The 12,682-nt window shown below is 56.1% G+C and overlaps 5 protein-coding genes across 5 annotated transcripts; 2 read left to right on the top strand and 3 right to left on the bottom strand.

The window, feature by feature from the left end:
* Positions 1-24: 24 nt before the first annotated feature.
* Positions 25-1,353, bottom strand: LMH87_005324 (uncharacterized protein; the record flags this gene model as incomplete). The annotated part of the gene is made up of 1 exon (XM_056203020.1): positions 25-1,353. The coding sequence occupies one exon, from the start codon at positions 1,351-1,353 to the stop codon at positions 25-27; it is 1,329 nt and encodes a 442-aa protein (XP_056058519.1).
* Positions 1,354-1,924: 571 nt separating this feature from the next.
* On the bottom strand, positions 1,925-2,575 carry LMH87_005323 (uncharacterized protein; the record flags this gene model as incomplete). The annotated part of the gene is made up of 1 exon (XM_056203018.1): positions 1,925-2,575. One exon carries the CDS (start codon positions 2,573-2,575, stop codon positions 1,925-1,927), a length of 651 nt encoding a protein of 216 aa, XP_056058518.1.
* A 1,146-nt stretch (positions 2,576-3,721) lies between these two features.
* Positions 3,722-4,162, top strand: LMH87_005322 (uncharacterized protein; the record flags this gene model as incomplete). Its single annotated transcript, XM_056203017.1, has 1 exon — positions 3,722-4,162. The coding sequence occupies one exon, from the start codon at positions 3,722-3,724 to the stop codon at positions 4,160-4,162; it is 441 nt and encodes a 146-aa protein (XP_056058517.1).
* Positions 4,163-6,206: 2,044 nt separating this feature from the next.
* LMH87_005321 (uncharacterized protein) lies at positions 6,207-8,036 on the top strand (the record flags this gene model as incomplete). The annotated part of the gene is made up of 1 exon (XM_056203016.1): positions 6,207-8,036. The coding sequence occupies one exon, from the start codon at positions 6,207-6,209 to the stop codon at positions 8,034-8,036; it is 1,830 nt and encodes a 609-aa protein (XP_056058516.1).
* Positions 8,037-8,506: 470 nt separating this feature from the next.
* LMH87_005320 (uncharacterized protein) lies at positions 8,507-12,419 on the bottom strand (the record flags this gene model as incomplete). Its single annotated transcript, XM_056203015.1, has 3 exons — positions 8,507-11,810; positions 11,878-12,049; positions 12,401-12,419. 3 exons carry the CDS (start codon positions 12,417-12,419, stop codon positions 8,507-8,509), a joined length of 3,495 nt encoding a protein of 1,164 aa, XP_056058515.1.
* Positions 12,420-12,682: the final 263 nt, after the last annotated feature.

Raw genomic sequence — 12,682 nt, 5'->3', positions numbered from 1 at the left:
GGTTAAACACAGTGGTTGACTGCTTTAAATCTGTGCTTTTGCCTTGGCCTCGGCTCTCTGCTGCCGAATGGCTGTACTGCTAATCTTGGCCGTAAAGTCTTGCTCGCTACCTCGATCAGCCTCGGCGATGCCGCGCGTGTCCAGCACGTCCACCTCGTACGAGTCGAGTGCGTGCCAACCCTTGGCCGCTCGTCTATCGTTGACGGCCTTGCCGCCGCCGCGCGTCTCGCCCGACACGCAGATGGCGCCGATGGGCTCCTCGTCGACCGTCGGGCCAAAGGCGTCGTTGAGCACCGTGCACCGTACCAGCACGGCGCCGTCGGCGTAGATACCGTGCAGCTCGGGGCCACCCGACGGACCCTCGGCGACGTGCTCGATGCGGTAGGCACTCGGTGGCGCGGCGCCGGCAGCGGCGCCGGCGGAGGGCGGGGAGATGTTGAAGGTGCTGGCGAGAAAGGCGAGGACGCTACGGCAGCGCGTGTCCCAGGGCTCGAGCTCGTCGGCGAACTTTTTGTTCTGCAGCATGGGGTCCCCGGAGACGCCGATGATGAGCGTGCTGATGCTGGCGGCCGAGGTGGTGTGCTTTTCCGGTAGGCGCATGAGAAGCACCGTGCCGTGGAGGAGCAGCTTGTGCCCTGGGTGGAGATGATCGAACGTGCCGCCCAGAATGACTGTCGCGTAGCTCTTATCCTGCTCCCCCTCCTCTGTCGTCGTCGTCGTCGCCGTCGCGGTAGGTGACGAGATGCTGATGCCACCCGGCACCGGCACAATCTGGCTCTGCTTAAACACCTGCCTGCCCTCGGCGAGGAGGAGATATGTCTTCAGGAGCTCGTACCCGGACTCGCTGCTCGGATGGAAGACTCTATCCCACGGCCCCGTCACCAGCGTCGCGAAGCCGGCCAGGTCCAGCACCGTGGTGCCGTTGTGCGTCTGGAACGAGCCGTCGCCCCTGCGGCCGTAGGTGCGCCCGCGCGCGTGGTCGACTAGCACGACGCGCGCGTCGACGCTCCCCGCCGTCGCGGTCGCCGTGGAACCCATGTCCGTCTGGATGCCCTGCTCGGCGCACAGGGCCGCGACGATGGAGTAGACGCCGGCGAGGAGCGACTGCGCGGCGTGCCAGCGCACGGCGGCGCCTCGCCGCCCAGGGGAGGGGGGGCTCAGGATCGGCGCGGCGACGGCGACGAGGAGCAGGATGGGCTGCCGCGTCTGCCGGGACTGCGCGGCGAGCGTGGCGAGGACGGCGGAGAGGGGCGCGTGGTAGCTGCTGTTGAGCGTGAGCCGGCTACTCGGCGACGGGGGCGACGGGAGCAGCAGCAGCGCCGGGGGCGGTGCCGAGCTGGTCAAGGGAGCCATCGGTTGGGCAGGACTCTGGGGGAGCGATGATTTGTGTTGAGGTCGAGTAGGTTAAAGAGAAGAAAAAAATTGCAGCAAGATGTCATAAAAAGCATGTACAAAGAGTTAAAGGGTTGCGAGGCACAAAGATGGGCTTGCTCCGTGGAAGCTTTGCCTCTATACCTTAATGGCTCGCTCCTGGTCCCTGCCGAGGTATAGCGGGGTCCATTGTAGCACCTGGCGGACCCCGCCATCGGGGGCCTGGAAACTAAATATTATAGCTTGTGCAAACGACAAGCTAAACACTGGACGATTAAAAAGAGACAAAGCTTCTAGTGACAGCTATGCCTCAGGTCATTGGATCTCCATCGTATGACTCTTTTTCCGTTTCCTAAAGTGCCGTCTGTTGACTTACAGGGCGCTGCATGGAGCAGCCACCACAGCCGCAGCGATGTACAGATTATAGCTATGACGTAGCCATGCGCAGCTCGAGTTCACAGCTACAAATAGCAGTAAATATATGGCTCATTTTCGCTCAAGAAACAGATGAATTGCATGGAAATTGACAAGAAGATCATTTTGTTTATCGCCGTTATTTTGTAGATTTTGCCTCCCATCCGGGCACATAAAACGCCGTCGTCCTATCGCCCGCTTCCTTTGCCCACCTCTCGTCCTCGCCGCCCTCAATCGCCGCGTCGCGCCATCTCTCGCTCGCCTGCTCCGTAAACGTCGCCGCCTCCTTGGACGCGGCCCAGTCCTCGGACGAGGGTTTCGAAAGACCCTTGAGGTGCAGAGCCAGACCGATGAGCGTCATGTCCCAGCCGACGCCGCCCGCGCCGGGCCCGTACTTTTTCCAGTGGCTGTCGATGGGGAAGGTGTGCGTAACCTCGAGCGTCGTCTTGCCGTCGTCCTCGGCCTCTGTCAGGTGCACGCGCACGGCGCTGATGGTCTCGCCAAACTCCCACGACAGGGCAAAGAAGCGGTCGGCGGGGTTGCACTCGGTGACGGAGCCGCTGGCGTTTCCGGTGATGGCGTAGCGGCCGTTCATGCGCAGGTCGCCCGACACGGGCGCGAACCAGACGGCGAGGCGCTCGGGCTTGGTGACGACGTCCCAGAGCTCGGCGGCGGGCGCGGGGAAGGTCTGCCGCAGGATGATGGTGCGCGCGGGCTTGCCGTTGGCGAGCGTCATGACATCCTTGTGGACGGAGCGGGACACGGCCTCGACCTGTTGCGTGTAATCCATGGCGAAAAAGAGAAGTTGGGGAGGAAGTGAATATGTTTCTGTAACTGTGATTGTGGTTTGCGGGGATTATAGAAGGAGAAGAGGGATTTTCATTAGGAAAGAGAAGGAAACTGGAATAATTACAGAGGGGTATTGAAATGGGGGAGCTGAAGAATACGTTGGTTTGCACCGTCGATCTTTATGTGGGCAGCTTGGAAACACATTGGTGCTCTGGTGACGTCGCCAGGCGTGGATGCGCAGGAGTACAAGGCGAGTGGGATTGTGCTCGCCAAAAAAAAAAAAAAAAAAAAAAAAAGGACGCAGCCTTGCTCTGCGGCTTTGCACCCCAGGTGTGGTACTTCTTGCGTCCTGGCAGCTTTGATAAGCGTAGGCTGGCGGTTCATTTAAATAACCTTTGCCTTGCAACACCAATCTAGAAGCCTTGGCAAGGCAGGCGCAACAAGCTCCTACAGTGGGGAAGAGATGAGTGCTCAGCAAGCAAGCACACCGATATTGGGCAGTCATCCTAGAAAAAAAAAACCCAAAGTGTAAAGTTAAATTGCAGAAATATCCAATAAAACAGACGGTTGGCGGCTAGGATATCAAATAAAGTCTCTGCACCTAGTCTTGGTTTGTAACAGCTGCTTCGCTATCTTGCTTTGGTCGGCGAGATGAACAGCTGAGCATCACGGCCTGGCATCCATGTGCATGTTTCACCAGAATCCCTCTCGGGGGTACATATATACATATTTGCGAGTATATATGAATGGTTTTCTTTGCTGCCAAAAAGCCGCACAGAAGTAGCCAGAGGCTGTGTCGATGCTACTACAGCGCCACGAAACGCCAAAAGCTTCGAATTCAAACTTCAGTATAAGCCACCAAAGTCAACGTCAAAGCCCTTTCTGTTGGTCACTACAAGCTGAGACATTATAAGTTGAAAGCAAATGCCCATCTTCTTCTTCATCCTTCAGCACTTGTCTCGTTCTTCCTGCCGCTGCACCCACGGGCTGCATCTCAGTCGTTTGCCCGCCTTCCAATTTCCCCGAAAACGCAAAATCTCTACTTTCCAGAAGCGAAAAGAGAAAAAAACAGCAAGTAATTTTCAAGCACCCAACCCCTCCCCATCAGCCGAAAACATCACTTTAGAAATTTTCCTACGTCGACACCATGGCAGACCTTCACAGCCCTCCCAACAACACCATGCACGAGATCGTCAATGCCGTGACCACCGTCATAGAGGACAAGCGTGTGCTCTGCATATCCTTCGTGCTTCTCGGCGCCTTCTTTGGCTTCCTCATCTGCATCGTCGGCATTGACATGTTGGCCAAGTACCGTAGCGGTGAGCTTCGCGACGACCTGCGGAGGATCAAGAACTGCCTCGTCCTCGTACTCAAAGCAATTCCCATACTGTTTGTCACACTCTTGGCCAAAACCGCCAGAGTAATCTCCTGCAGGAAGGCTGAGCCCAGAGAGATCGACATCGAGGCCGCAGCTGAATGTACCCGCATGACGCAGGCCATTGTTGAGCGCCTGGCCGCCAAAGCTTCAAGCCCCAACACGACTCTAAGCAACGGCTCCCTCGGTAGTAACCCTGGTACTAGCAACTGAAACCCCTCATTTCAGCTTTGGCTGTATGTTTGTGGCGATATGGTTTATATTCTTTTGTCTCCCGCGTGTGTTGCGAGGGTGCCTAATCGACAGCAGAGCGAAACCCAGGCGGCCCACCGGTGAGAAGGATGGGGGGATGGGAGTATGTCTAAAGATATGACTCTAGAAAACGAAACTATGTTGATTCATCCAGTAGAAGAGTCATGTATTGAGCAGATTGAATACTGTCACTTCCCCTAAATCGACCGCGTTCATGTCAAAGAAACATATTTATGGTCGGCTTTGTTCCGCTCGCGTTGGACATTGTGTCACCTCGAGGTTAGACATTCCACAAGGTGTCAGGTCGACAGCCAGCCAGTCGTATCCTCGGCAATGCGATGTCGTCAAGTCCCCCCCGCACAAAGCTGCGAGGGCTTTTTCGGCGGCGGGCCTCTGTCGCTGTCGATGCTGATGATGCGGCCTGTCCAAGCTGTCCCAGAAGCGCAAAGGACTCGGGAGACATCTAGGATCCGGAGCAGTCAAACAGATGGCTAAAGATGAGATGCTTGTGCGCTGAGGACCCTGGCAGGGCGAAATTGGACGGAAGTCGGTCGCGGCTCGTCGAGGAGCTAGGCTGGTCGCCCGACGGACCGACACAAGTGGATGCCCGACTTCCGTCTCTGCGCTGGTACCTGGATCTTGACGAAAATAGCATCATTCGATACATTGTCTGGAGCATGGCACTCTGGTTAGTCCATGCGCAAATGAAAAATCGCCGCACGTTGACATGGATTTCGTGACAGCGCACGGCAGTGCCTCTGAAGCTAGAGCCCAGTGGAAAGACAGCCCGCGACAGCGCGATTCGCGGTCCGAGTATGTTACGGCACCGGTCGCAGGCCCCAGACGCCGTGTCCTGGGGCCGTCAAGAGCGCCTGCTTTTCTTGCCAGCGTGTTTGCGGTGCCAGATGAGATTTCCCCCTCTGGCAGCTGCCAGCTGGCAGTCTAGCTAGGTGCTCCTCCAGCGATCCCGCCGTTTGCCATCACCAAATCGCGACCGTGCCCTCGATTTCGCCGCCGTGCTTGTCTTGAACGCAACTCTTTACCATGTACCCTGCTGTCCTATGGAAATCATTAATTAATTAGTTGCCGACCGTCCGTCTGCCACACTACCAGCCTTGCATTCCGGCAGCCGACGGCACACATCCTCCCCCGCAAACCAAGGACAGCGCTGCATTGGCCCACACACATTCTGGCCGCTGTCTGGCTGGCCGCTGCAGCTTGGCAAATGAGCATGGCTCTAGCACCTTCAACGCCCTCTAGCCAACCCACCCAATAAGCCTCTTTTCTCGAATAGCCAGTGGGCCAAAAGATCCCCAAAAGATCATTCGGGCACGCTGTCTGACGTTGTCTGCTTAGTCTTGATTACCCGGCGCCCTAGAGCCACCCATTACCCGGTCGCGAGACGGCAAGCGTCGGCAGGTTGCGCTGCTGCTGCGACAGCATTACCACCTTTGAGCGTCACGAGGTCCCCCGACTCCCGGTTCTCACCTCACCTCCCTGCGCGAAACGGTTTTCATCCTTTCCCACCATCTCACGACGTTGCACCTTCTGCGCCCGACTCACAATCCCCGGAGCTCACTTCAGTACAGGCTCCGACCCATCTACAAGACTACCACTGGTCGCTGGACACGAGCAGAAAACATCACGAACTTGTGGACACTGCGCAAATTGATGAGCCGCAAAACAGAAGGCACCACGCCCATTGACTGCGGTTCAGTCCCTTGATTCCGCTACGCTTCCAGTACATTGCACCTTGCCACACTGCTTGCAATGCGATAATACCCCGATCGCGAGTTTGCGCCACGCCTCCCCATCCCCTCAAGCCATGGCTGCCCCATCTTACAGCCGTTGCGCGCAGCGCTTGTTACTTCGCGTTCGCCCTAGACCACAGCTTGCGCAGCAGTCTTTGGCGAGATGCCAAATACGCGACATCCACAAGTCTGCCTCTCAACTATCAAAGAATGCGCCACCCTCACAGGCGTTCAAGCCTCGTCATCGGGCTGCCATGGTCTTTACCGCAGGTCTCGCCTTCGTCGCGATCGGAACATACGTCGCGCCCAAGGTCTCGTTTGACTCGTCCACGGCCATGATGGGCAACTTCAAGTCATCCATTGAAACGTTGCCTCAGAAGCCAGAACCAGAATTCATCGACACAAGAGATGCCTCGCTGCCGCGATACCGCCTGTCAGAGGTGAAGGAGCATGATGGCAAATCGGAGCGGCCGTGGGTAATCCATGGCGATAAAGTCTACGACATTACGGAATGGATTTCGGCTCACCCAGGCGGTTCCGTCATCCTGAGAGCGGCTGGTGGCTCTATCGAGCCATACTGGAACATTTTCGCGATTCACAAAAATCAATACGTGTACGACATTCTGCAGCAGTACTTGATTGGCTTCGTGCACCCGGCCGACTTGCAGGACGGAAAGCCACCTCAGGACGCCATTGAAGATCCTTTTGCCGACGACCCTATTCGCCATCCCGATCTCATCACCAAGACTGCGAAGCCACGCAATGCCGAAACACCAGGCGAAGCCATGAGCGCGCAGTTTCTTACGCCCAACGACCTCTTCTACGTTCGCAATCACATGTGGGTGCCCCGCATCGCAGAGGACGAATCAGACAACCACCTTTTATCTATCGAGTTGCTCGACGGTAGCGTTAAAGAATACACGCTGAGCGATCTCAAGGCCAAATTCCCCAAGCACGAAGTTACTGCTGTTTTGCAATGCTCTGGCAATCGCCGTAAACACATGTCGGAAGGATCTGGCCGCGCGACGAATGGCCTTCAATGGTCTGCAGGTGCCATTTCCAACGCATGCTGGGAGGGCGTACTCCTTGCCGACGTGCTCAAGGATGCCGGATTTGAAAACGACCAAGGCATGAGCGGAACCAGCGAAGTCAAGCACGTCCAGTTCAACGGCATGGAGGCTTATGGCGCATCGATCCCCATCCGCAAGGCTGTTGATCCCCAAGGCGACGTCCTTCTTGCGTATGGCATGAATGGCAAGCCGCTCCCTCGCGATCACGGCTATCCATTGCGTGCCATCGTTCCTGGCCATGTCGCCGCTCGATCCGTCAAGTGGCTGAACCAGATCACGCTAAGCGAGGACGAGAGCATGAGCCAGTGGCAGCGCAAGGACTACAAGTGCTTCGGCCCCAACCAGACCAAGGTCGATTGGGAAAAAGCACCCGCGATTCAAGAATTACCAGTGCAGAGCGCCGTCACCTCATTAAAGCTCGGCGAATGGGTCAAGGAGAAGCCCGCCGCCGCGGCTGGCACGGACGCCGGCCAAAACGAGCCCACCGCCGCTGATGACGCACGTGAGCTGACCCTCAGCGGATATGCCTTTTCTGGCGGCGGTCGTTCCATCATCCGTGTCGACGTCTCCATCGACGCCGGCAAGAACTGGACGCAAGCCTACCTCTTACCCGACTGCGATCCCAAACCGGGCTCCCCGTCGCTGTGCCACGGCCATGGTGCGTGGACGTGGAAGCGGTGGATGTACAAGGGCGCGATCGCCGCCAGTGTGTTCCGAAACGGTGAGCCTGAGAAGACGGCCGACGACAAGTCTGTCGAGAACGGAACGCCCCCGCCCGCCGAGTCTACCGATACCGGCGGGACGGAGAAGACGACAGGCCGGCGCTGCACGACGCTCCTGGTCAAGGCCACTGACGAGGTGTACAACTGCCAGCCGGAAAGCCACGCCGCGACGTGGAACTTCCGCGGCAATCTGGCGAACGCGTGGCACCGGGTGCAGGTATGCAGTGAATGTGCGCCTGAAAAGAATAAGAAGCAGCAGGAGAAGGAGGAAAAGAAGGAGAAGAAGGATTAGAAACAGGATAGACATGCATCTTTCCTTTTGTTCTTGGCAGCCGTCTTTAGGCAAGAGTTGGGAGCATTCCAGAATCAGGTCTTGTCGTTATCGTCTTAATTTGTCCCTTTACATATGCATCGTCATGCTACAGTTCATTCCTCAATGCCATTACATTGCATGCAGCAGCGCCGAAGCTGCCAGCCAAATGTATACCTGATTTTTTTCATACTGCCAGGAACGCACGTGCACTTCATAATTCAGAGATACTGTACATTACAAAAGATATGCTGTCTAAACTTGGAATGTGGAATGTGCTCCCCCATGTCATCTAGTCCCCTGCATACAGCTCCAGCCCCTGCATCTTCACCAGCTAGTATATATCTAATGATACAGACAAAGTTTGCAGCTAGTTGCTACTTATCAAGATAGTCGTTGACGGTAGTAGGCCGATTTGCAAATTAGTAAAACGGACAAATAGGGCGGCCAAATCACTCTATGTCGCTACTGTCCGTGAAGTAGTCAAAGTTGTCGGGCATGTTGGCCTCCTCGGCACCCTCGCCGTCGTCGTCAACAGCGTTGAGCTCATTAAACGCAGTAGCTGCGTCAGCCTGCATAGCTGCATCAGCAGCTTCGTCGTTTGAACCAGACGTTTCGAGATTCTCGAAAAGTGAAGGCCCAATTCCGCGACCCGATAGCAAGTTCAGCATAGCGTTTGTGTCTGGCCCGCGACGAGAGTCCACTAAGCCGTCAAGCATACGACTGCCTCCAGATCGACCACCGCTGCGCTGAAGACCAGCAACGGGGGCGCGCTCAGTGGTAACTTTCTTGAGCTTCTCTTCCAGAAGAGATTTACTCTCTTTGGGCTGGGTATCATGAAGGAGAAGAGGTCCGCCAGTAGGTTTCTTGACTGGCCTGTATCGGCCAGCGGGGAAGCTGACGTACTTCAGCTGGCCAGGGAGAACTCTGCTCATGTTTTCAATCTCATAGCCAACCTTCTCCTTCTCGGGTTTCTTCTTGCTTTCGGACGACTCCTTCTCTTCTCCATCTTTGGTCTCCTTGGCATTGTCCTTGGGCTTGTCCTCATCGATGTCCATCTTATCACCGCTCTTGGAGGGGGCCGGATCCAGCTCCATGCTCTCCCGGCGCTGAGCGCGCTCCTTCTTCTGAGCTCGGCGCTTGGCCTGTGCTGTTGTGGAGAGAATAGCAGTGGCGATGAGCGCTGGGCCCTCCTCAGTCTTGACCTCCTGCTCAGGCGGGTAATCGAAAAGACTCTGGCGGGTGGCGCAATGGTACTTGAAGTCAGGGATCTCCAGGTCGTGGTCCAAGCCGATGACGGCGGTTGGCGAGAAGCTAAGAGACAGGAAGTGTGTGAAAGGGAACCAGTACCAGTATTGCGTGAAAACAGCCATACCGACGATGCCAGCCATGTTGAGGTTGCCGGTCTGGGTCTGAAGGCCAATAGTGCAGTTGCGGCCACCGGCATCAATGATACCGAGAGCCAGGGCAGCACCAAACTTGGTCATCGCATCTTCGTGACGATCACCAGCGACCTTCTTCAGAGTCTTGCGGATGGAGGCAACCTTGGGGTTCATGACCTCATTTTGCTGCACCATGATCATAGCGAGAGAAATGAGGGCACCCTGGCGAACAAAGTCGGTCGGGTCCTTCATCATGGGCTCCAGAAGGTCAATGGCCTCGTCCAAGCCAGTGCCGGCACACGAGATACCCAGAGCCATGGCAGAGCCGTAGCGAACGTGGGGGTTGTACGATTCGGACAGAAGCTCAACCATGCGGGGCACGCTGCCAGGCTTACGGAATAGAATGAAACCCAAGCTCATGACGGCGATACGCCGAACGTCATCGTTGACATCGCTGACCGCCGTGTGGAGGAGCTTTCTTATAGCCTTGTTGCTTCCGGTGCCGCAGTAAGCCAAGGCAACGGTCATGATACCACCGTAGCGGAGAGTAGGGTCAGGATCGTTGAGAAGGCCCTCAATAAGGACATCGGCGCCTTCTTGACGGCCGTACATGATGAGAGCCATGCCGAGAGCAACACCACGAACAATCTTCTCGTGGGTAGTCTCATGAGCATAGGTAATCATGTCCTCTAGGGCTTTGACGTTTCCAGTGCCGAGCATGATGAGACCCATGGCGACACCAACGGCTTCACCATTCAGGGCAGAGTCTTGGAAAAGAACGTCTTTGAGTTTGTCAAAGATCTCGTGGTCGCCGGTGGCCATACCGGCAATGCCAAGACCGAGCGCACCACCGTGCTGTACAACCTCCTCCTCAGCTTGGCCAAATTGGGTCTTCAGGAATTCAAGTGCATCAGCACCGTGGTTTGCGTGAATCAGACCGTATGCATAGAGAGCACCGCCCTGACTAAAGATGGAGCCGCTGCTGAGACCGCCCTGTCTGGGCAAGTAAGGCTCAAGCAGCTTACGGGACTGTGACAGATTACCCCGGTGAATAACGCCAAGGGCAGCGGTAGCAGTAAACTTGGACCAATTGACAGCCTTGCCTAGCCACTCGAGGTTGTCTCTGAAGAACTTGTCGTTGGTGGTTCCTTGGTTCATGAAGGCGTTGCAGAAGGTGACGGCAGTATGGAAGATGGAGTTGCGGCCTTCCAAACTGTCGCGCACCTTGTTGAGAATGCTGAGGTCGGTGTGGTTGTTGCGGTATAGGAATTCGAGGTTAAGGCGGATCGTCTTAGAACCATCTAGAATGGATCGGATGTTGCGGTAGACCTTGGCAACTTCCTCAGGGAGTTCGTCCTCCGGCGATTCCTGCTCGTTTTGAAGAAGGGACTCGTCCTCAGCGTTTTCGTCGACCTCTTTGTCCTCTGCCTTAGCACGCTCGCCAGAGGGCAGCGAGGAGAGGACCTTGCCAAGGAATTCTTGTGTGCCGTTATCGTATAGATCAAAGGCGATTTGATAGGCGTTGGCGATGGATGTGCGATCGGCCTTGGCAACCAGCGACTGAAGCATGCTCGATGCTTCCTCGTCGGCATTGAGGTAGACCACACACTTGGCGATGGAAAAGTAGTCAGGGTTAGGAATCTCGTTGAGCAGGTCGAGGATCAGTCGCAGGATCTCAGTGCGAAAGCTTCGCTCTTGAACAATATCCATGCAGACTCCAAGTGTGTACTCCATGAGCTCCTCGGCAGGGCCAGCAGCACCTTCAGAAGACTTGCCAGCCTTCTTCTCATCATCGCTTGCACGCTTGATGACCTTGCGCAGAATGTCCAGGTTCTTGGATTCGATGGCAATGCCGACAACTTGGCGATAGCGACCCTGCTTCAGACAACCATCGAAGAGGCGCTCGATGATTCTCTGCAGAGCCTTCTCGGTGGCGCGATCGGGAAGCTGAGTAACAGAGCCAGCGCGGCCCTCTTTGAGAGGCAGAAGGGAAGCCTCAATAGTGGCATCGTCGAGGGAGGCGCGGGAAAGCAGAGACTTGGGAGGCAACGTTGTCTGTGAAAAGGGCGTGGTGGGAGACATCACGGCGTTCTCGGACGCGTTGGAAAAGGTTGTTGTCAGCTCGGGCAGATCGCTGTTCTTGATCGTCTTGGGGGTGGCATGGCGAGCCGCCGTGACAGAGATGTACTGGTCGATGCATTTGGAGACAATGGTCTCCTCAAACTCGCCGGGAGCGTCGAGCTTAAATAGGTCGCCAGCAGCTAGGGCAAACACCATGCTGTCATTGTAGGCCTGAAGATGATAGTAGACCTTGGCGAGCACGAGAGCAGCCAATTGTCGCTCGGGAAAGGACTCGTCTTCGTAGAGAGCTTCACTGTGGTCAAAGAGTCAGCAAGAAGGGAGCGAGGGATGGCTGGTGGCGAGAGCATCGCGAAGCATACATTTGGCTCAGGGCATTAGCGACTTCGGTCCAAATCGTGTCGATATCATCGTTCAGAGTCTGTAGTGCAAAGACTTTGAGCTCAGGCTCCTCGTCAGCGAGGAAGGCGAGGACGCCCGTTGCTGACACGAGGCCCGGCATAGTGAAGCGCTTGAGCGTGTTGGGGTTCGGCGCTGAGTAGCGCAGATGAGGCGATGAGAAAGTAAAGACAAGACTCTCAGAAGCCAGCTATGGGTGCCAGGTGAGATGTACCGATGGGAGAGCACCTGGAGAGCTTGTGGTGGGTTGATTGTTGAAGCTGTCGCGATGGAAGGTGATGGATGTTTTGCGCACAGCAGCAGGCAGACAGGCACGCACGGGTAATCCAGAGCATCCACGTCAGGCACAGCTTGCCTAAACTCGGCGCCAGCTTGTTTGCAGGCTTGCAGCTACCCAAGACCCACCTGACACACGCCGCCCAGCAAACGGAGATTGATGAGTAAGAGATGCACGTGACCTAGGAGGGCTACGAGTTGGAGACCTACACTTGGGTGGGTCTGGCATGGTTGGCGGAGGTACCGATTAGGTACCCGCCGCACAAAGATCCTGCCAGGAGTAGGGCAAGTATCATTAACATGCATAGTCCACCAAAATGGTACTTGTCCTTACTTGGCGCCTTGCCGCTGCGTGGAAGAAGCCTCGTCCTAGCATGAAGCTTCGTTGCCAAAGACGGGATCAGTTCCTGCAGCTTGCCAGCCCTAATTTAGAAATGCAGATACTACAATGACACGCAACTGGCCAATCCGTTTATTTGGGACTCTCCGGTC

Source organism: Akanthomyces muscarius, chromosome 1 (assembly GCF_028009165.1).
Source record: "Akanthomyces muscarius strain Ve6 chromosome 1, whole genome shotgun sequence".
Lineage (NCBI taxonomy): Eukaryota > Fungi > Ascomycota > Sordariomycetes > Hypocreales > Cordycipitaceae > Akanthomyces > Akanthomyces muscarius.
The sequence above is the reverse complement of the archived record's forward strand: the minus strand, read 5'-3'. Positions and strand labels throughout refer to the sequence as shown.